This window comes from Periplaneta americana, chromosome 17, assembly GCF_040183065.1.
Source record: "Periplaneta americana isolate PAMFEO1 chromosome 17, P.americana_PAMFEO1_priV1, whole genome shotgun sequence".
Classification (NCBI taxonomy): Eukaryota; Metazoa; Arthropoda; class Insecta; order Blattodea; family Blattidae; genus Periplaneta; species Periplaneta americana.
The window spans coordinates 101,328,606-101,351,691 of record NC_091133.1 but is presented as its reverse complement, the minus strand read 5'-3'; the positions used below and the strand labels follow the sequence as shown (position 1 = coordinate 101,351,691).

General features: G+C 35.8%; 2 protein-coding genes across 5 annotated transcripts in view; both read left to right on the top strand.

Annotated features, from left to right (window-relative positions):
* The first annotated feature begins 159 nt into the window (after window positions 1-159).
* On the top strand, window positions 160-13,358 carry lwr (ubiquitin conjugating enzyme lesswright). Its single transcript, XM_069816100.1, has 6 exons — window positions 160-293; window positions 614-688; window positions 6,978-7,061; window positions 9,185-9,302; window positions 9,427-9,571; window positions 12,913-13,358. Exons 2-6 carry the CDS (start codon window positions 623-625, stop codon window positions 12,977-12,979), a joined length of 480 nt encoding a protein of 159 aa, XP_069672201.1. The 5' UTR covers window positions 160-293; window positions 614-622; the 3' UTR covers window positions 12,980-13,358.
* Window positions 13,359-21,162: 7,804 nt separating this feature from the next.
* The window catches only part of Ada2b (Transcriptional adapter 2B), a 49,635-nt gene continuing 47,711 nt past the window's right edge, over window positions 21,163-23,086 (top strand). For 3 of the 4 annotated variants that reach the window (XR_011330125.1, XR_011330124.1, XM_069815917.1), the window contains exons 1-2: window positions 21,163-21,467; window positions 21,546-21,655. Coding sequence is in view for 2 of the 4 variants with exons in the window: in XM_069815917.1 (XP_069672018.1) it covers window positions 21,461-21,467; window positions 21,546-21,655 (117 nt within the window). In the remaining 2 variants the exon portion in view is untranslated. The remainder of the gene's footprint in view (window positions 21,468-21,545; window positions 21,656-23,086) is intronic. The other variant, XM_069815918.1, reaches the window with a different exon arrangement.

Genomic DNA, 23,086 nt, shown 5'->3' with positions numbered 1-23,086 from the left:
TGTAGTCTATTCGATTTCGATATGTTTTTTTTTTTTTTTTTTTTGCAACTATAGGAGTTTTCACCATGGAAGAAAGGAGTCCTTTTCTCCATCTTTCCTCCTTGTACTGCAAGAATATTGGTTTCTTCTGCAGGTTTACTGAAAGCACTTCGTTTGAGCCTTCAAAACCGAAAATGATCAAAGGAAAGTATCATGAAATGAAACACACCCCGTTTGTTGGTGGCGAGCGGCTATAAAGAGGAACAATTAAGAAAATTTTGAGTTAGGGGCTTAGCAAAAGAAAAGCAAGGGAGGTAAAGGAATGGAATATGTTGTAATATTATTTTTTCCCGCTTTTAATTTTATATTTACATGTCTTCGTTTGAACCCTCGTGTTAATTAAGAGTTTTTTTGGTACTTCAAACTTTGTTTCGTTGTTGAATGTTCCAAATTGCGTAGCTTCATTGCTGTTTTTTCATCAATAAAGAGTTAATTATTGTCGGATTTTTAGGTGCATAACGTATTTTTACCTTATTCGAGTACCGTCTTTTCTAATACTCTGTCGGCCACAGGTTTTTTTTTTCTTTTTGTTTGTTAAAGATGAATGAAATTTATACTATGTTTGTGTGTTTAGGTCTACACAATGTCTGGCATTGCAATTGCAAGATTGGCAGAAGAGAGGAAGGCATGGAGAAAAGATCATCCATTTGTAAGTGAGAATGCATAAAGATGTGCAATATTGATTTACTTGTTAAGTTAATTAGGTATATACTTAGAGATTTCGGATAGTTTTGAAACCAAAATTCTCATCTTTTATTTGAACTTGCTATGTATTGATATTGTGAGGATAGCAAGGACCCCGCACCAAAAATAGAGAGGAACTTGAATGGGGTAGTGACATTCTTAGCCAATTGTGAGTAGCCTATATTCAAGGCATATGAAAAGCATGAACTAACCTAACCTAACACTGATTCGAACGTAACGAAAACTTCCCTTTCTTTGTGATCGTCCACACGTTTGGAGTAACGGTTAGCGCGTCTAGCCGCGAAATCAAGTGGCCCGGGTTCGATTCCCGTTCGGGGCAAGTTACCTGGTTGAGGTTTTTTTCCGGTGTTTTCCCTCAACCCAATATGAGCAAATGCAGGGTTACTTTAGTTGTTGGACCCCTGACTCATTTCACCGGCATTATCACCTTCATCTCATTCAGACGCTAAATAATAAATCTTCGTAAAATAACCTACTAAAATAAAAATAAATGTTTGTGATCAGTATAGAAACGCATGGACATGAGATGTAATATGCTGCCCATCCCAGCCACCTATTCCTTCCACATTGATGGAGCGATCCTGCCTGGCCATACATCTCTACCAGCCCCCACTTTCACAGCAATTTTCCACCCTTATTTCAGTGCGAAATTGGTGTCCACACTCATTTTTTTACGGTACATAGGCCTATGACTCTACTAGAAGCTAAGTACGTAAATACATTTGTACCTTAACTTGGTAACACAATTGTAAAGAAATACCAGCTGGAGTATTATGTCAGCATACATAGCTATTTGTGGGACAACTTGGTCAGTTAAGCAAATTTAGCTGTTCGTAATGATTGACATTAAGTTTCATGTTCCCCTGATGGAGAGTTTTCAGTCCATAACTGGTAGAATACATTGTTGTTTAGTCAACTGTCTGAAGACAGGTTTGAACCTCATAAGTAATGACACTTATCATCATAGCCTTGTTGGAGCATTTGGTGCGTCTCTGTAAAGGTTTCATCGAGTTCGACGCAAAATTTAATGCATATGCGTTGCTCATGTAACTCGGTCATCTCTAAAATTTGTAAAACACGCGATGCACTGTTGTACTCAAATCAACATCCTATAATGACTAATAGGATTAAATGAATGTAACTTGAAGCAGTTTCAAATCAAAGTCACAGCTAAACAGGCATACCAACCACATTTCGCGCGTACACTCCATTGGCGCGAAATTACGAATGTTCCGGGACTTCTTGAACAGGCCTCGTATACGCGGTTACTGCAGCTTGTAGCTCATTAAGTATGTGTTGACGATATTGATAAGTTATACTGCACAATTTGCTGCTCCCTATAGATGAAAGTCAGGTGGTGTCAGGTCTGGGGAGCATGGGGGCCAGAGATTTTTAGTGATGATGAATTCTCCAAAAACTCGGTAAAAAATTAGAAAGATCTAGCTGTTTGTACAGTTGTGCTGTCTTCTTGGAAATATGCATACTTGAGTTTATCTTCAAATTGGCCAGTGAATTTTATTGTGAAACATGTCAGAACAATAACATTAATTAGCCAAAATGTGTAAAAAATTTCTAGGAATACCGGAGAATGCTTCTAACCTGGCAGCGTTACTAGAGATGGAAACCGATTCGAGTCTGGGAATTATTCTAGAAAGAAAAATCAAATATTTAGGTAATATTCTGTGTAGGAATGATTCGGCAGTTATGAAAACATGTATCTTTTGTATGAAAGCCGCTAATTGGAAATCGAATTGGCTGAAAGAGCTGGAAAGTGAAGTAAACAGATTAGGTCTAAATTGGCTATGGAGAGAATAAGGGTCTATAAACACGAAAACTATTGGAAGAATAGTAAAAGAGAGGGCAAACGAAATTTCAAGACAAGATATTTTTAGTAAGATGAAAGACCTAGGATCACTAAAATACTATAGGGAGGTGAAGCAGTTTTGGGAACAGGAAGAATATGTTAGACTAAATTCAGGGGAAGAGAGAACAGGAATGGCATGGTGGAGATTAAACGGCATTTCTTGCAAGTTGAGAGGGCGCGAAGACATTCTTTTCCCCCTCCCTATTCCCCAGATACCGTTAGCGACCGAGCAGTAGCTGTTACTTCTTATACCTGCACCCCCTACGCTGTACACAGAACAAAATAAAATATTTAATAAAGTACACTAGGGGATATAAAATGCAGCCATACAGATGTTTGACAATGACTTGTTTCAGTATATTTTAGTGTCATTGTTATAATATTTTCAACTGGCTACTAATAAAATTAACGAATGTTGGTTTGAATGTTGGGGAGCGACACAGTGCAGATTGTCCCAGTGTGTATGTCGTAGTGTAGCAACTAGCGGTAGAGAAAACATATTATCTTTTGCCCTGAGTGGTTTGAGATTTGTTTCGTCCTTACAGTTTACTTCGTGGTGTTTTGTGAATATCGGTATAGGAAATAGTGTACATAGTGTAGTGTTAATTTCTTATATAAGTACATAGTTTTTTTTATTTAGGCTTAGGACCGTATTTTATCGTAGTTTGTAAATTATTTAACGAACATTATGGCTTCCAGCAGTGTTATAAAACATAAAAAGGGTAAACCAATGCGAAGTGGTCAGAAGAGATGTGTGTTGAATTTATTTCAAACGTTATGTGCTGAAAATCCAACTCACAGTTTAGAAAAGGTGGCTGAGATAACGGGAGTGGGAAAAGCAAGTGTTTATCGCATCAGAAGAGAGGCGAAGATGAATGATAATAAATAAAAGAGTCCGGTGAAATTTCGCAAAACTCTTCCACTTTTAGAAAAATACGACGAATTCACAAAATCAACAATAAGATTTAAAGTTCACCAATTCTTTTTTCGTCAAGAACTGCCAACTTTAGACAAAATATTAGCTGCGGTGAACGGTGATGAAGATAACCTACCAAAATTCTCGATGTATGTTAATTTAAATTAATTCTTGATTTCCGCACAAAATAGATTATGAAAGTCTATAAAAATATTTATGCTCGACCATGCCGAAATGTACTAAGTATACACCTGGTAGCTGTCCTTTAATGCATGTCATTAAAGTACACCTACTCATTAAAGTACAGGTCTTCAGCCAATGATAACTCAGCTTACATGTGTTCAGTCAATGACAAGTCAGCTTTGTACCATTATAAAACCGCAAGTATCGATTATTCTCGGATATGGAATCGAAAGAGAATTAGCGAAAAGTCACGGAGGCTGGAAATCCAATACTGTTGCATAAGGTTATGTTCTGTTACTATAATAATTAGCGTTAATTGTAAATAATATTCAAATAAATTCAATTTGTCATCTCGTTTTTCAATGTCGAATTCAGTAATCAAGGTTATAATATTATAATATTATCAAGTTCAACGGGACTACGTCAAGGTCAATGACATTATTGTTCCTCGGAAAAAATCAATACTTTCGCGCCTGCGCACATCTCACAATTCACGACCTAGAACGAGGTCACTTCCGATTTTGTCAGATACAAATAAAATGTATACATCTGAATACCGGTAATTTCAAGTTAGAAATATGGTAGAGCATAAAAAGTCGTATGAAAATTATGAAACTCGCACTCGTTTCATAAATATCCATACTCGATTCTTAATTACTATCATTATAGGCTTGTTGCATAATGTACTATTCTAGTTCTAATTTTATTATAATGCATGTCATAATACAGGCTTTGTATTATAATGTTATTATTCATAATTCCACTTAAATTCACTGCATAGTACTATAATTTGTGTAGCTGAACGTAGAAACGCATTACTACTGGTTTAGTAGACCTATGCTTATTAAGATCGAAATACTTAAATTTAATATGTCAGTTGTACGCCTTTTTAGTATTTATTTCTTCTTACATTGCAAGTAACTGTCGTATATTGAACTCATTAAATATTTTAATATGCAAATTATTGATATAGACAGTAATAAAAATAGAATTGATTTCTTGGTATAGACTTTCGAAATATAGATTTTGACACTTTATGTTGTAAGTCAATTAGTCGAACGTTTTTACGACGGACTGTAGCACCTTCCCCTTCACTGACGGTAGAGAGTGTGAGTAGAGGGGAAAGCCTCTCAACCAAACTGAAATGAGGAGTAAGTATCTGGAGACTCAAGAATAGGAGAGGGAACGTAGAGAAGGATAAATGTCCTTTGTGTGGACTAGCTGAAGACGCAATGCACATTGCGTTAAAGTGTCAGGCAACGAATGATTTGAGAAACAGTTGGGTGTATAAAAAATTTCTACAAATAAAAGCTGTAGTAGCTTATAAAAAAATGGTCACCTAAACGCAAGCAATCTGCATAAATTAGGAAAATTTCTGTTTAGAGTTAAAATTAGATGGGAAGAGAAAGTCAAAGCTCTAACGGAGATGGAATTATAAATGTTGAGGAGTTACATGATAAGAAACTACGAAGAGTAGTCAATGAAGTAATAGAATAATTCTTAAAAGAGTAGGAGTTAAATAAAAGAGGTTACTTGTTAGTTGATTATTATTATTACTTTTATCATTATTATTATTATTTTTATTATTATTGTAAACAGAGGATACTTATAAGTTCAAATGTATTAATTTTTTGTTATATTTGTATTGAGAGTGATGGCGGATTAAGAACTGGAATACATCTAATCCGCCATGACGTGAACAATGATTGATGAAGTAAATAAATAAATAAATACAAAAAATAACATTAATTATTGATTGTTTCATTAAAGAAAGTAAAAGACAAAGAATATGATTATGTCTCGTGACCAGAATATTGTACGAAATGGAAATATAAAAATTGGAGATTTATCCTTCGAAGGGGTGGAAAAATTCAAATATCTTGGAGCAACAGTAACAAATATAAATGACACTCGGGAGGAAATTAAACACAGAATAAATATGGGAAATGCGTGTTATTATTCGGTTGAGAAGCTTTTATCATCCAGTCTGCTATCAAAAAATCTGAAAGTTAGAATTTATAAACCAGTTATATTACCGGTTGTTCTGTATGGTTGTGAAACTTGGACTCTCACTCTGAGAGAGGAACATAGGTTCAGGGTGTTTGAGAATAAGGTGCTTAGGAAAATATTTGGGGCTAAGCGGGATGAAGTTACAGGAGAATGGAGAAAGTTACACAACGCAGAACTGCACGCATTGTATTCTTCACCTGACATAATTAGGAACATTAAATCCAGACGTTTGAGATGGGCAGGGCATGTAGCATGTATGGGCGAATCAAGAAATGCATATAGAGTGTTAGTTGGGAGACCGGAGGGAAAAAGACCTTTGGGGAGGCCGAGACGTAGATGGGAAGATAATATTAAAATGGATTTGAGGGAGGTGGGATATGATGATAGAGACTGGATTAATGTGGCACAGGATAGGGACCGATGGCGGGCTTATGTGAGGGCGGCAATGAACCTTCGGGTTCCTTAAAAGTCATTTGTAAGTAAGTAAGTAAGGACCAACAGTGTGACTTCTGATAATGCCAACTCAAACTCTTAAGTTTTTGATCATATAGTGATGTGGCGTGTAAGCTGTAATGTTTATCAGATGACATTAATAATGTGTTTTGTGAATTGATGTAACTGAAAACGAGAAACCATGTTAAAAGTAAATCAAGGACTTTACTTAAAAAGTAACACTTCTCTGTCAAATTAAATTCTGAAATTTTTCACAGTAGCTTGAAAACCTTTCTGTCAGCTGCTTTCAATTCTACTGTCATTGCATTGTAAGTATCAGTAGAATCTCTGGCTATGTGATGACGAAAGTAAGATTGTATATGTACAATTACTGAATAAGTAGTGTTATGATTGTTATGAACAGTTAAAACTCATCTTCGCTGATAGGATTAGCGTATAAAGCTACACATTCTCAAGTTAGATATTTCCTGTAGAACATTTTTTTTTATTTAATGACAGTTTCTTTCCTGTCAGTCGACCTAAAGTATCCTTCTCTTCTAGCATTGTACTGAAACTGTTTCACTTAGCCATTATAAACAGTGCTTCTGATATAAATAATGGGAGGCGAATCTTTGTTACACTGGAGTGGTAGTTATGATGATAAATGGAAAATAGTGGATTGCTAGTAGGGGAACGGGAATTTCACTTGAACTCTCTGGAATTAGATCCCAAACATCTGTCATGGAAAGTCAACACATTAGCCAAACAGCTATCCTACGTGTCTCAGGAAAACAAAAAGTAATAATTTCCATTTAATTTTGTTCACAGGGTTTTGTAGCAAGGCCTGTTAAGAATGCTGATGGGAGTCTGAATTTAATGAGTTGGGAATGTGCAATACCTGGAAAGAAATCAGTAAGTTGTAATCTTTATTCACTCATTTTGTTATTTCAAGGGATTATGATTCACAAGGACACTGTTAATGAGCTTGTGTCGCAGCTATCCTTCAAACTGCACACATAACAGTGTGTACTTGAAGATAATAGTTGAGTTGCCATTTGACGTGAATACCCACTCTTTCAAGTGACATGTGAGATACTTCGTTCACTCAATGTTATTTGCCAATTAAGTGAGCACTATCTATTCACAGCTGATGCTACTCAATTTTTCGATAATATTTTATTAAAATTTTAATTTCATGACCTTACACTTACGTGGTACAGTCATTAAGTTCTAAGACTTGACGCTTGGAGGGTAGGCTCCCACAAGAATCTGGATGTATCACAAGATGCCGCATAACACAGCGTACATTTAAACAGAACCACATCTTCCCTCAAAATAGTCTCCGTTGGCCGTTATGCACGTTTACCAACGTTGGTATAGCTGCTGGAAGCACCGTTGAAAGATGTTGGCAGGAAGGTCCCGTATGGCTTCTCTTGTGGCAGTCATGACCTCTTCGGAAGAATGAAATCTACGCCCACGTAGGGTTGCTTTCATGCGAGGAAAGAGAAAAAAATCGCATGGTGCGAGATCAGGTGAGTACGGAGGGTGTGGAAGAACTGTCACCTGTTGTCTTGCAAGTTCCTCTTGGACAAGGACAGAGCGATGTGCAGGGGTGTTGTCATGTAGCAACAGCCAATTCTTTGTACGCCATAGCTCAGGTCGCTTACGGCGAATTGAATCTCGTAAACGGCCAAGGATTTCTTTGTAGCGGGTTTTGTTCACAGTTGCACCTTCTGGGATGAATTCCATGTGAACAATTCCATTTGAATCAAAAAACAGTTCAAGCATAACCTTGCCTTATGACCTGTCATGTCGCGGTTTTTTCTGTCGTGGTGATAATGGCGTTTTCCAGGTGGCGGATTGTCGTTTCAGTTGCGGATGATAAAGGAAACACCAAGTTCCATCTCCAGTTATTATCCAGTTGAGAAACGTCGGATCATCGTCAGCACTACTGATGAGGTCACCACAAATCGTCATGCGATCATCACGTTGGTCTTGCGACAGGATTCGTGGCACGCTGTGCTGGGTAACACGAGACATGTTCAGGTCATCAGACAAAATTTGTAGCAAGTACCATGGCTGACCCCTACTGTTGCTGCGATATCGTCTACCGATTGGGAGCGGTTAGCACGCACCAACGTTGCAACTTCTTGGATCTTGCGTTCAGTTCGAATTGTTTGTGGCCGACCAGTATGCGCATCATCTTCCAAAGTGTCTCTTCCTTGCAAAAAACGTCGGTGCCACCTAAACACAACACTGCGACTCACTGCGTCCTCACCGTAAACTTGCTGCATCATTTGAAATGTTTTGGCAGTATTGCCTAATTTCTGGCAGAACTTGATGTTTGCCCGTTGCTCAAACTGTGACATCTCGGGTTCCGACGTGCGCATTCAAATCACCGTCACAACAAAGACCATAGTTCTGCTTACAGTGCATGCACTTAACTGTCTCTTGTTGGGTTGAGAGACTAACTGACAAGGTATCATACCATGGCGCCACCTATGCGCTATAGTGCACCACAACGCCACTATGCGCTCAGTATTAGAACTTAATGACTGTACCACGTAGTATGGGCAACTAATTTTTTATATCCGTCTATCTTTTGTGGAGACCTAACTATGTCATATTTTGAGGAGCAGTTTCGACATTGAGTCATTAGCAGATTTCTTATCAGAAAAATTTTCATTAGATCTACTCAGTTTTCTTATAGATGTTGCAAGCTTACATGCGTGGTGGATGAGCGATGTGTGATGGATGGGTGTGGGGGGGGGGGTGTGCGTGTGCTTGTCACTTTTAACACAAGATTTTAGTGGTTTAGAGGGCGTTCTGAAGCCAAATCATAACAATTTTATGTAAAGTTATATTTGAAGAATTCATGGACACAGAAAACACATTTTCGTTATCAGGTGGACAAGGGATGTTTTGAAAATGAGCTCTTCATAATAATGTTACTAATGCCAGCAATTTTGGAAGACTTTTTTGTAATTAAATGTTATTTGAGGGTATTTATAATAAGTATATTTATTCTTTTTCAGACTCCATGGGAAGGTGGCCAGTACAAACTTCGAATGATCTTCAAAGATGACTATCCTTCCAGTCCACCTAAATGCAAGTTTGAGCCACCTCTTTTCCATCCCAATGTTTACCCATCAGGTAATATCCTTTGGCGTCATTTTCATAGATCTCTGTTTCAGTCACTTTATGCATTCTATGTTCCAGAATGATTTCTGGGAGTTTCAAAATTACGTAAGTATATGATTAATAAACATCATTATAGGTACCGTATGTCTCTCCTTGCTGGATGAGGAAAAGGACTGGCGTCCAGCTATTACTATCAAGCAGATTCTGCTTGGTATTCAGGACCTCCTCAACGAGCCTAACATTAAAGATCCTGCTCAAGCTGAAGCCTATACCATTTATTGGTGAGTAAAAACTTTGGTATCATAAAATTATAATACAGTAGTCCCCCATTAGAAAGCATTTCATAGAATTAAACGAAACAACTTGCCTTAAGCATCTTAAACTGGAGTTGTCATCTAATACATCACTGCTGCAATTATTGAATGTGGTACCACTTTATAATGTAGTATGCTAAGTGGTTTCTGATGGTTTCGATCATAATAAAGTAACTATTTTAGCTTAGAAATAAATTTTATTTTTTTATATACTGATGACAGATATTGATTGATTGTCATTTAGAATGTATTATATATAGTGGTGTAATATTTGGTATTAATGATATACGCGAAATGTGTTAAAAACTTAAGGGTATATGTACGTGAACGACCACAAATATTCTCAGAAAATGCAGGTTCTAAATTTCTCAAATTTTATGAGAAAATGAACTCACAATTGGACAAAAATTACAAGGTACCACAACAAGAAGTATTAGAAGTTAAATAGGTATCTGATAAAGGTATAAGAAGGGTTACTAATAATAATTTAAAAAATTCACTTTTTACTTTAAATTAAATTTTCCAAAATTTGAACATTTTTACACATTATTTCATAGCTCCACAACCATTAGAGATAGAATTCTGAAATTTTGTACACTGATTTAACATGCATTTATGCAAAAGGTAGACTACAATAATGTCCATTTCTTTGAAAATAGAAAAATTAGATCACAAACATTATGTAAATTTTAATATATTTTATATAGGACAAATAAAAAATCAATTGTATTAAAATAAACAACTCTACATGTCTGAGAGTAGTCTACTTTTCAGAAATAAGTGTTTATTACATGCAGGAAAAATATTAAAGATGGCAGAGAAACTATAACAATGTTATGATTATCAAATGATGTAACTGCAAAAATTTTGTTTCATACTTTGATAAACCTGGTTTGAAAAATATTATTAGTAACATTTTTATACTTTTATAAGATATTTAAGTTCTAATAAGTCTTGAGGTACCTTGTAATTTTTGTCCAATTGTGAGCTTATTTTCTTATAAAATTTTAGAGATTTAAAGCCTGCATTTTCTGATAATATTTGTGGTCGTTCACGTACATATACCCTTAATTTTATGCATGGAAAATGCAAATTCCATAATGAAATTCCAAAATTAAGTGAAATATATAATCGAATTTTCGCTAAATTGATGGAAAGTCACGAAATTACTGTCCATTTCCCCCACTCTTTCTACTGGCCCCTCTATAAAGGCTAATGGCTGAGGTATTAGGCTCTTTCCTGAAAATATTTGCTATTCAGAATTGGAAGCCTATGTAATATTATACAACTATTTAAAATAAGTTAAAGAAAAGGGTCCTGTAAAGTAAGTAACTGTTACGTGACTTCCCCCATTTCGCTGACCCTGCGACATGTGACATCTGGCATGGTGTACTCACAGTTTTAGGGACTACTTCCAAGAAGCAGTGCAAGCAGACAACGGTCATTTCTCCTGCCTTCATGAGAGCAAGAAAGCAGTGCTGTCAGTTGAATGAAGTTGAATTATGAATTTAATTAATGATGCAAACAATTTTCTGTCAGTTTCAAAGGGATTGTTTCAGTGATATTTAAAAAATGCTATTTTATTATTTTTTTAAACTTTTTAGGGTGCGAAATATTTGCGAAATTAGGCTACTCTTTCTATTTATTTATTTAAGAAATAGTCACCGAACTTAAACTGTCTTAATCACCGAAATTGGGGTAAAATTATAACCATAAAATCATAGAGGTGACGCAAGAAGAGCTTGCCACAGAAAGCTGCGCAAACTTTCGGAAACGTTCGGGTGCACTCGACCTCGCTTCGATTCGATTGGCAGTTCTCAGTCGTCTGCTGGCTTGATGTTTCGAGTGAGATTTATCACAGCGCGTGTAACGTAACCTAAACCTAGTTGCAGAGTAACTAATAACATAACATTGTTGAAAATACAGAAGCACGAATTTTTTTACACATAAAATCACTGAATGAAATTACAAAGATGTTATAAGAAATATATAATCGTGTAATAATTGATATCTGACGTAATAAAACATTAATAATATGTGATTTTATTAAAATGTTCTGATAACTAGGGTACTGTGGTAGGTTTATTTTAATCTGTATATACTCCTTCGGTCTTACTAATAAAACTCTATATACAGACGTTTAACTGTCTTATACTTATACAATGAGTAGCTCGTTTATACGTCGTGTGTAAATTCCTTACTAATAATCATTACATACATCGTGTATAACAGTATAACTGTTACACAGCTACGTCATAGTTTCGTCATTACTTCGTTACGAAAGGTAATAGAATACCTGAGGTTCTCTATTGTATCCAGTAGAGCGCTCTAGTGTGGCATGTTAAATATCGATAGTACAACTGGCTCTAATCGATTACCACACTACATTTTGGTCAAAGAGTACAAGCTACAGCAATATTATTCTATGATCTTTGGTTTGTTGTGTGTGTGCTGGGTAACTTTCGGTGCTGGACCCCGGACTCATTTCACCGGCATTATCACCTTCATATCATTCAGACGCTAAATAACCTAGATGTTGATACAGCGTCGTAAAATAACCCAATAAAAAAAAAATTGGTTTGTTGTTCTGTGGTTACAAGGTAACCATCATCATAAAATGACACTCGATACGAACAGCTGTTAGAGGGGTGGCCATTTTTTCGCTATATACAATGCTTAAACAAGGGGTTTCGTGTATATAACTACTGCAAAGCAATTTCCATTGTATAGTTACAGCCTGTTTATATGTCCATAGCTTATTCACGGTTTATTAGTAACGTTTTCTCTTTCAACTCTGCATAAGTCTCGTATAAAAACTATACACGGTTTATTAGTAAGACTGCTTATGTTACGAGCAGAGCATGTATCGTTTTTCATAAATTTATGAACGTTATAAATAATTCCCTAGTTTGACTGTGTAACGTTTTATTAGCACTTCCTAATTTAGAGCGAAACAGGGGCATTGTTAAGTACATAGAATGTTATACAGAACTCTGTTATTTAACAAACACACTTTGAACTACATAAAACTACTGATATCAGGGATAAAACGCAGAAAATGTAACACACACGCTGGCTTCTACCTGCTCTGCACAGCAACATTCCTCGATACGAACAGCTCAAGACCGCGCTTTCGAATGCGCCCTGTAATCAGCATTAGGTGATTCATAGCAGCCCTGTAACGAGCATGGCGGCACGAGGACTGAATATCATTCTCTGCGCATCAGTCAAATGGGCAAGCTTTCTTTGCGCTTCCTCTACCCCTAGATATATAAGATAGAATTCTTAAATATGCTTTGTTTTTCCAGTCAAAACCGTCTGGAATATGAGAAGAGGGTTCGTGCTCAAGCCCGTGCTATGGCCTCCCAGGAATAATTTTGAGAAGAAGTTGACTTACTAGATATTTCAGAATAACATGAGATACCTATCCATTTAGGAAAGTGAGACTGATAAACTGAAAAGACCTTGAACAACTTTTGTGAGATCAAGAAATGTGCGACTGAAGGAGGCATTGTCTGTCCCTATGTTAAGGTCCATGAAACACACTGTGGGCTAGTTATTATCTCTGCTGTATTTAATGGCTGTCATTTCATCATGGAAAACTACTACTTCAGCTATTGTACAGACATTAATGGATTTTTTTTGTAACTGCATTTGAATAACTTAATATGTCTCTTTGATTTAAGTATTATTTTTTATGTATGTAAATTAAGTCTTATATGTATGAGGTGTTGAAATAGATTCTTTAAATGTATGTATGGATCGTGTTAATCAGAGTGCTATGTAGAAATTTAATTACCGTTCAACATAAAATGCAAGCCATGTGCTGTCCCAACGAATTAGTATACTCTATTTTTTTTCATGGAGTGCAGTTTCATAGAAAGGACTTTGCCGACAGACCTACTGCCCCCTACTAATTTGTTGTCATAAATAAATGTGTTTCTTACTGTGACGGAAATCTTGTCTTCTCCTGTCAGTAACCAATCACAACCCTTGTTCAGAAGAATTGACAGGCTCCCGTCAAATCCACGTGGAGGCTAGAGTTGCTGCATCTTTTCCGAATTCCAAGAATCCCGTCAGTCTCATTTTGAGGGTCACCAGGATTGTGGCAACTGTGCAATGTTGGGACGAGGGGACAGGATGGAATTGTCAGAGGTGTTGTGTAGGAAGTCATAAATATGTAAGTGGGTGTTCAGAGGAGCCACCGAACTGCACTCCTTGAAATAAAATAGAGTATAATCCTCCTTGTATAACTTGAATTATATTGCCGAACACTGCAACAATAAAACACATTTCTGCTCAAAGTCACATGAAATTAAACTAAATGTGGCACAAATTAAAAAGAAATATTTCATCGAAATTATTGGAGCGTATCATTATTAGTAGCACTACAGCTCGGGTCAAGCCTCGACTTCTTTCAGGATCCTTGGTCACCATCCACCAGTTCTTAACTCCAAACTTTCTGATGTTCTTCATGATACGTCCTGCCACCGAAGTTTAGGTCGTCCAACTCTGCTCTTCCCTTCAACCTTGTACTCCGTAACTCTCGTCGGTATTTAATTCTCTTCCATCCTCTTAACTTGTCCTGCCCATCTTAGTCTGGACGTATAATGTCGGGAGATTTGTATGGGCTATATAACTCCCTGTTACTCCTCATCCTCAATGTATATTCATCGTTGAGAGATCCGAAGATTCTTTGTGGGACCTTCCCCTCAAATATGTTTAAACGTTCAATATCAAATTCTGTCATGGCCCATGTCTCGGAGGCATACATAAGTATTGGAGCATGTAATTATGGCATTTATTATATTGATATTATTTTGTTACAGAGTTAATAAACGTTTACAAAACAAGTGTGTCGTAGACAATGTAAACCTTAATTTCCTGAAAGATTTTTTTTAAAGTCGTTCAATACATATTTGGTATTTTAATCACTGAATGCTCAGTGGGCCTGCTGTTAAATATTCAACAAGGTGGTTGTTGTTGCTGTTATCTAATGCCGGGCTTTGGCAACGAAGCCATTAGCGTTCTTGCTCTCCAATATTTCTCTGTGGTGGATCCATCAGGTAGAACTTCACAGATATACAACAAGGTTAGAGAGTTGTATTACGTGCAAAGACTAGTTTTTGATATTACATTAGGACAATGAAGTGATATTCGAAGGCAGATAAATTTTATTACATATTTTTTCAACAGTTTTCATATGATATTTGATTAATTTTTTTTTTTTTTTACTATAATATTGAATTCGAGATGTTTACATTTATTTTGTACATACATCTTGATTACACAACTTTTAACACTGTATCACTTCGGTATATGTATGATAAGAATTTGCTTGTGTTAAATTTTAACGTACCTTGTTAACATGTTTCGACCTATTTTGGGTCATCTTCAGAACTCAATGTTTAATATTTAAAAATCAAAAGACAAAGACTGCAAAGTACAGTATTCACACTGTTCGAAAACAATAGAAAATCATGTTAGGAATCTTGCTCATATTGAAAAGTTAAAGAAATATTGGAATTAGTCTTAGAAGGGATTATTACAGAAATTCGACCTTTAGCAATATTAATTTTACAAAATCTAGTGTCATAATCTGAGTACTCATGTTTTGAATAATATTTATTCATTTTGTATTAAGATCAACTCATTTTATGTAATGTATTGTTGATTCACATCAGAATTTGTTTGATTCTTATTTATATGAATGAAAGTTATAATACATGTTGTTGGCTTGAAAGATGAAATAAAATGGAAGACTTTTTTTCATTTTCTTTTTAATTTAGAGAGATGCCTGCAAAAATGACATGATATAGGAAAGACTTCTGAGCTCTTATTGATGTTATTAAAGCTATTTGTGGGTAGTTTATAAATTATACTGTAGTGGAAAATATAAAATGTTTGTATAAACATGAGTTCGTAAAATTGATGTTCAAGTCGGTGTATTGTGTTGGTAGAGCTGTTGTGTCAGCTTATGGCTTGCAAAATAAAATTTTTCGCTGGTAGTTGATCTGAATACATATGTTAAAGCATATGAGTCAATTATGTTGAATAAAACATCTCATCCTTTTTATTTTATTTTCTCTGCTTCTCTTCCACTTCATAATTAAGGTTATTAATTTGTTTAGTGTGAGTAAGAATATCAAATTCAATTTAAATAAAATTGATCATTTAAAGAAACAAATACCGGAACTTGAAATAATTATAAGAAAGATGTTGATGTACTCTTACCATTTACTCCTATTGTGTAGTATGAGGGCTATCCAGAAACTAACTTCCGATTTTATGTGGCACACAGTTTTGTTGGTAACGATGCCAGTTTTTTTGCAAAAATGTAGTGTGACTTGGTATGCAGCCAGATGTAGTGAAGTGAAGGTTATGTTGTTACTTTACAGTGACTGTTCAAAATGTGTGTGCTATAATTGAAAATTCCACCACCTATGAGGTAAAGTCAGTAATGAGATTTCTCTTAGGAAATAACTTTAAAATAATTGAAATCCATTGTCAACTTAGAGAGGCAATGTAGGGACAAAAAAATCAGTCAATGGAGAAGGCCATACTCGCAAAAAAAATGAGAGACAAGCTTATGGCCACTGCCTCTTGGGACAGAAAGGGAGTATTGCTGGTGGATTTCACGGAACTGAGCACCACAGTCAATACAGATAGACATTAATAGTACATTATGCAACGAGCCTATAATGGCAGTAATTAAGACGCGAGTATGTTTGTTTATGAAATGAGCGCAAGTTAGTTTCATAATTTTTATACAAGCGTCTTAATTACCATAATAGGCAAGTTTCATACGACTTTTTATGCTCGACCATATTTCTAACTTGAAATTATTCATAAGTTTTCATGTTATGGTTATGTAAGTGACGAACGGAACTGACCTGAATTGTGAGATGTGCGCAGACGCGAAAGTATTGATTTTTTCCGAGCCACGAATATCATTGACCTTGATATAACCTAGAGAACATTAGTCTTGATATAACCTGGAAATTGATTTAGAATTGAAAAACGAATGACAAATTGAATTTATTTGAATATTATTTACAATTAACGCTAATTATTATAGTAACAGAACATAACCTTCTGCGACAGTATTGGATTTCCAGCCTCCATGACTTTTTGCTAATTGTCTTTCGATTGCATATCCAAGAATAATCAATACTGGCGGGTTTATAACGGTACAAAGGTGGTTTGTCATTGGCTGAACAACTGAATTATAATGAATAGGTGTACTTTAATGAGGTGCATTAAAGGGCTACTACCAGGTGTATAATTACTACATTTTGGCATGGTCGAGCATAAAGAATTAAAGAGGGCCATTCATCATTTGGGTATGGTTCAAATCACAGGTGGCAGAATTCTGTGATGAGGGTTTCCTAAAACTTGTGAAACACTACAACAGATGTTTCAATTTGGCTGAAGACTGTTGAAAAATAATTGAATGTTGTAGTTTCAGGTTACATATATAATAAAGGGTCTGCAACTGTATGGATGATGTTTAGTGACCTAATGGAAGTTACTTTCCAAATAGCCTTCATATTTCTTGTGAACTTTTAATGCTTTGCTCTGTCTCATTCTGTTTGTCTTCACAGTAAAGTCCAGGCTTACTTACTTACAAATGGCTTTTACAGAACCCAGTTCATTGCAGCCCTCACATAAGCCTGCCATCAGTCCCTATCCTGTGCAAGATTAATCCAATCCCTACCAACATATCCCACCACCTTCAAATCCATTTTAATATTATCCTCCTGTCTACTTCTTGGCCTCCCCAAAGGTCTTTTTCTCTTCATGTCTCCAAACTAACACTATATATGCATTTCTGGATTCACCCATATATGCTACATGCTCTACCCATCAAACATCTGGATTTAATGTTCATAATTATGTTAGATGAAGAATGCAATGCATACAGTTCTGCGTCATGTAACTTTCTCTATTTTCCTGTAACTTCATCCCTCTTAGCCCCAAATATTTTCCTATGCACCTTATTCTCGAATACTCTTATGCTCTGTTTCTGGTACACCCCAGTTAACTCTTAGTTACTTAACTGTTCTTATAGATTTAACTGCATTGATAACTTTGATGAATTTCCGGAAAGTTAAATGTAGATTTATTAACAGTTGTAACTAACAGTTATGGTAACTTCAAGTTCAGTATCTATAATAATAATAATAATAATAATAATAATAATAATAATAATAATCCGTGGCGCTACAACCCGTGAAGGGCCTAGACCGACCAGCCAGCTGCTGGCCTCACGCCCACATGTCGAAGCAGAGGTGGACGATCATCCAACCAGAATGGTGGCATAGTGTGGTTAGCACGATGATCCCCACAGCCATTATAGCTGGCATTTGCAACTGGATTTCGCTACCTATTGTAGCTCCCCAAGTGCATCACGATGCTGGGTGGGCACCGGTCCCATACACTGGCCGAAATTTCATGAGAAAATTTCTTCCCCCATGAGGACTCGAACCAGCGCGCATTCTGTAACGCAAGTCCTAGGCAGGATGCCTTAGACCGCGATGCCACGGTGCGGGACTCAGTATCTATTATCGTCTATAAATATCTTCACTAGTATTTATTATTTTTTAGTTATTTATAGTTACTTTTGTTTGCAGAAGTTTTCAGTAGTAATATTGCTGATAGGTACACATTGAGCTCTGTACAAGTAAGTGCAAGACTTTTTGATTAAAGAACCGTGTGATAAACGATAATGTACAGTCTTAGAAAAAAGTTTTGTTTCATAGATACTTTATAATTCTCAGAAGGGAGGCAGTGCACATGATCAGAGGATGAGTGACCTGGTTCACAAGAAAACGACTAGTTGAGATAATATTAGTTTTGTTTCGTTTTATGTCTGATCATGTACAATGCCTCTTTTCTAAGTACCTGTGACAGAACTCTTTTTTTTTTTTAACACTATAGGATACGTGTACACTTTCTTCTCAATCATAACATGATTAAAAGAGCAATAATTGTTAGTATTTGGCGTCATCATCGAGGTAAATAATACTAGTGGACAGACGATGTATCTTCTGCTACAAAACTGCTGTGGTGGCTATGGCAGCCATATTGATACACATGCAAAAATATTTTACTTTCGTCTGTATGAGTGCTTTCATGTGTTCAAATGGACTTTCGGAGCCCAAAATGTCATTGGCATTAGTAGAACACCCAAGAATAAAATATTCCTTTACAGATGACATAGAATCTGAAGTTGACGAAAATTAAGCTTGAGGTATTCGAAATTGTATTTACAAACACACATTACTCTAGTATGTCATAGAAAGTAGAACATTTACTGTAAGTTATATAAATAAAATCCAAAATTTTTGTTTTTAAAACTATACCGATAATAATAATAATAATAATAATAATAATAATAACAATAACAATAACAACAACACTTGGTGCCACAGCCTTTGAAGGGCCCAGACCGACCAGCTGGCTGCTGACCTCACGTTCACATGCTGAAGCAGAGGTGGACGGTTATTCAACCAAAATGGAGGTATCGTGTGGTTAGTGTTATGATTAGGGAGCAGATTTTTATGTGCTAAAAAATTTAAATATATTTATTTTTTATGTGCTGAAAAGTACGAAAATATTTCCTAAAAATAAAAAAATATTTTTTTTAATATGACAAAAATACCTTACTTGGCTTGAAAAAAAATGTTACTAGGTACTCACCAACCACACTTGAGTGATAGTAGTTGGCCGAGAATTGCAGTGAACAGCAAAGATCATCTCCAAATTCTCCATCACAAATGCATGCCGATTATCTCTGAATAACGTCCATTTCATCTACAGGCACATCCTCCAATACTTGAGCAACTTTACACATTTTTTTATATCCACTACTTTTCCCAAACACATTCTGGAATTTGTCCCTTAGTAATTGTGCTTCTGAACCTGGTAGCGAGTCTAGTTTAATTTCCACTGCACGTACCTCCCTGTTTCAGACAACAGGTTTTTGGATGTTTCGAGTTTTTTTATGATGTCACACAAAAAGCTTATTTGCTAATAGGAAAGCCAAATCGTTTTTTAAACAACCATCTTTCAGTATATCTTGAAGGATATCGATTGATGAAGCCTGATAACAGGGAATCACAACAAGATATATTGCCTTACTTGATAGACATGAGCGAGAGACGAGAGCTTTGTTTAAATTAATAATGTTCATACCCAGCTCTTATCTGTTATGTTTCACAAACAAAGCGTGGAATGAAATCATCTTCAGCAACAATGAACATTCCTAATTTTGTGTTACAAGATCTCTCCTCCTTGTCCATGTTAATTTATTGTCTAATAATAACACAGATATGCTGCCTAGCAGTTCTCAGAACTTGAGGCGATACTATTACGAAAATGGATCATGGATAGACCACACAGCGCTTAGAAACACGAAGCAACCAAGAATTCTTAAAAAGATAGGCTAACATATTTCTGAGTGATATAATTGATTTAGTTTTAAAATATTTAAAAGCTCTTGTAAAAAAAATTATTTGAGTAAAAAAACTCTAAGATTTATGTGTTTATAATAGATTTCCTGAAAATATGTATTTACATCATTTTTTTGTGAAAATATGTGTTTTTATGTGAAATAAAATTCGGGTTTTAAACTTGAAACTTCATGTTCGGAATTTTTAACCTTGTTAATTGTGTTTTATCACACGCAAAAAGAATATTTAATTACATAGGAATCCGCTCCTTAGTTATGATTCCCCCAGCCATTATAGCTGGATTTCGCTACCTTATCGTAGCTCCCCAAGTGCATCACGATGCTAATTGGGCACTAATTCCATACACTGGCCGATATTTCTTGAGAAAAGTTCTTCCCTGATGAGGACTTGAACCAGCATGCATTCCATAATGCGAGTCCTAAGCAGGATGTTTTAGAGCACAGCGTGGAACTGCCGATAATATAGTAAATTAATTTAGTGTGGTCTGTATTATAGTTTATGAAACAGTAATGCAGTAGCGTTGCATGTTAGTATTTGTTCGAATCAGCACTAACAGCCAGATAACTACAGGCCAAGGCACCGGTATTAATCATGGTGGAGGTAGATGTGCTGTGTATTGCAACATTGACTTCGTCACGAAGATCACATTGACATAAGGGTTTCTTTTGCCTACATACTTCGAAATCTCCAAGCTATCACTGGTCAGTCAAAGAGATTTAGCAGTTTCTAACGATCCCAACAAGTAGGAACCCTTTCTCACTCCATTTTTTGACCATAAGACAAAGATAGTGCCAATCTTCTAACGTTTGGATTACCCTTTTCTATTACCGCAATAAAGAAAGTACAATGTGTACCTCTTTTAAACTATCCATAATTTTTCTCTCATGCAGATCAGCACTATTTTTTTCTTTTTGGAGGGGGGGGATTTTTTTTCGTTCGTTTAGCGTCAGTCTAATCATGCAACCCTAACACTGCACTGGAATGGAATACTGTTAGATTGTCTGAGACATCGAGGCCTCAACCCAAATTAGTTGTAGATCAATGTAGAGTCGCTAGTGTTCCGGGAGTCAGAGGCTTGCGAAGTTCGGTAGAGATGCCATGGACGTCACGCGTTGCTATGACTCATAACGGTTTGCATAATAATAAAAACGGGTAATGGTGTAAGCAACCATATATACATATGTAATGCATGCACTGACGGAATATGTATTTGTACGTGTTTAAAGGTCACATGAGTGTTCTTAATGTTTTGAAATTAATAGGTTATGCAGGTATTAATGTGTCTTATTAAGGCAAAGTGGTACGTTTTAGTGCAACGTGTTCTGTGTGATAGCGTAAACCGTTTTCTATTCTTTGGTTGTGACGTCACACAAGCTAGGAGATGGCGGGTATGTATTGTTAACAGTTGGTTCTTAATTGGTTCTAATTTCATACGATCACACAAAAGTGAAATGTTAATGATGCAGTATCTTTTTCAGATTTATTTGCAAAATACAATTGTACTTATTGCCAAGAAGATATAACAGGACTGAGGATAAAGTGTGCAGTATGTTCTGACTTCGACCTATGCCTACAGGTAGGCCAATGACTGACCACAGATATACGTCATAAAAGTCATGTGATTAGTGTCATGCGCAAGTAAAGTATGTTGTGTTTATAATTGGTTCAGGGGCGCAGACCTCAAAATTGTAACATTCCTTACCTTTAATAGTCTGTTCAAAATATCGACAGCAATAAAATGGGTTGCGCGCAAATTGAATAAGCATTAATCATTAAAACTAAACACAAACTTTGTTGGAAGTCTGTTAACATTTTTATTATTGTTTTGTGACCCATTACATACACATGCGTTTGACATTGCTGTGAGAAATAATTTATGGCACAAATTTCTGTGATCATGTTACCTAATTCTGAGAAGGGAGATGACATAAATAAAAAATACATGCGTTTGTTACACTTTGGTTATTGGAATTAATGAAAATTATAACATTAAAAATACACTAAAATTCTACCTTACTTGTTTTATTTTAAGACTGATTTTTGTTGAACATATAATTGCTTTGTGTGTGTGTGTGTGTGTGTGAGTGAGAGAGAGAGAGAGAGCGAGTGGAGAGCATTATGTACAGTATATAAGGACGTATGGGCATTTGGACACGTTTGTAGATTACATTAATAAATTTTGGCAAACTTGGTACCGGTACGCACATGCTTTTCAAAGATTCCTAGTGAGACAAATGTAGAACTTCGAGCCCAAAAATGTTTTGAAATAAATTTGTGTTCGTGTAGGGCTCTTGGGTCTACCTATGAAGGTTAAAAAAATGTCAAAATTTATATAGGCCTACATAATGATTAATGGCCCTTGTCCATATAGTAACAAGCCATAGTTTGAACCCTGTGAGATCATTATTTCCTAAGTTCGAGCTTTGTAAAGTTATAGGTAATTATTATGGATATGAAGAAGTTGTTCAAAAATGTCAAAATTTATATGCATAATGATCCTTCCCCATATAATAACAAGTCATTGTTAGAATCCAGTGAGGGCAATATTTTCTGAATTCGAACGTTGCAAAATTATAAGTACGGGTAATTGGTATGAGTATGAAGGAGTTGTTAAAAATGTCAAAATTTAGTATACATACTGATCCTTCCCCATATAATAGCAAGTTATAGTTCAACCCATTGAGAGCATTATTTCCTGAGTTCGAGTCTTATAAAATTGTAAATAATTAATAATTGTAATAATTGTGACATTTTTTTTAACCTCGTCTTCATACCCATACTAATTAAGAATGCCACTTGCCGTTGGTAGTCCGGGGTCCACGAGAGGAAGTGCTACAATATGGAGGAGCTGTGCGATACCGACCGATGAAGTAGAAGCAGGTGACGAACAGTTAATAAGAGGTAAAATAACAAATAGAAACTCTAACAGAAATAAAGTAGATTCAATCAAAACTATAGATACTGAACGAAACTACCTACTAAGAGATAGGCATCAACAAAGATTAAA

Excerpts from the sequence above, each read along its gene's own strand:
- lwr (XM_069816100.1), top strand. The coding sequence starts at position 623 with ATGTCTGGCATTGCAATTGCAAGATTGGCAGAAGAGAGGAAGGCATGG. Across the intron at positions 7,062-9,184 it reads CAATACCTGGAAAGAAATCA|ACTCCATGGGAAGGTGGCCA; the intron begins GTAAGTTGTAAT and ends ATTCTTTTTCAG. Across the intron at positions 9,303-9,426 it reads TCCCAATGTTTACCCATCAG|GTACCGTATGTCTCTCCTTG; the intron begins GTAATATCCTTT and ends ACATCATTATAG.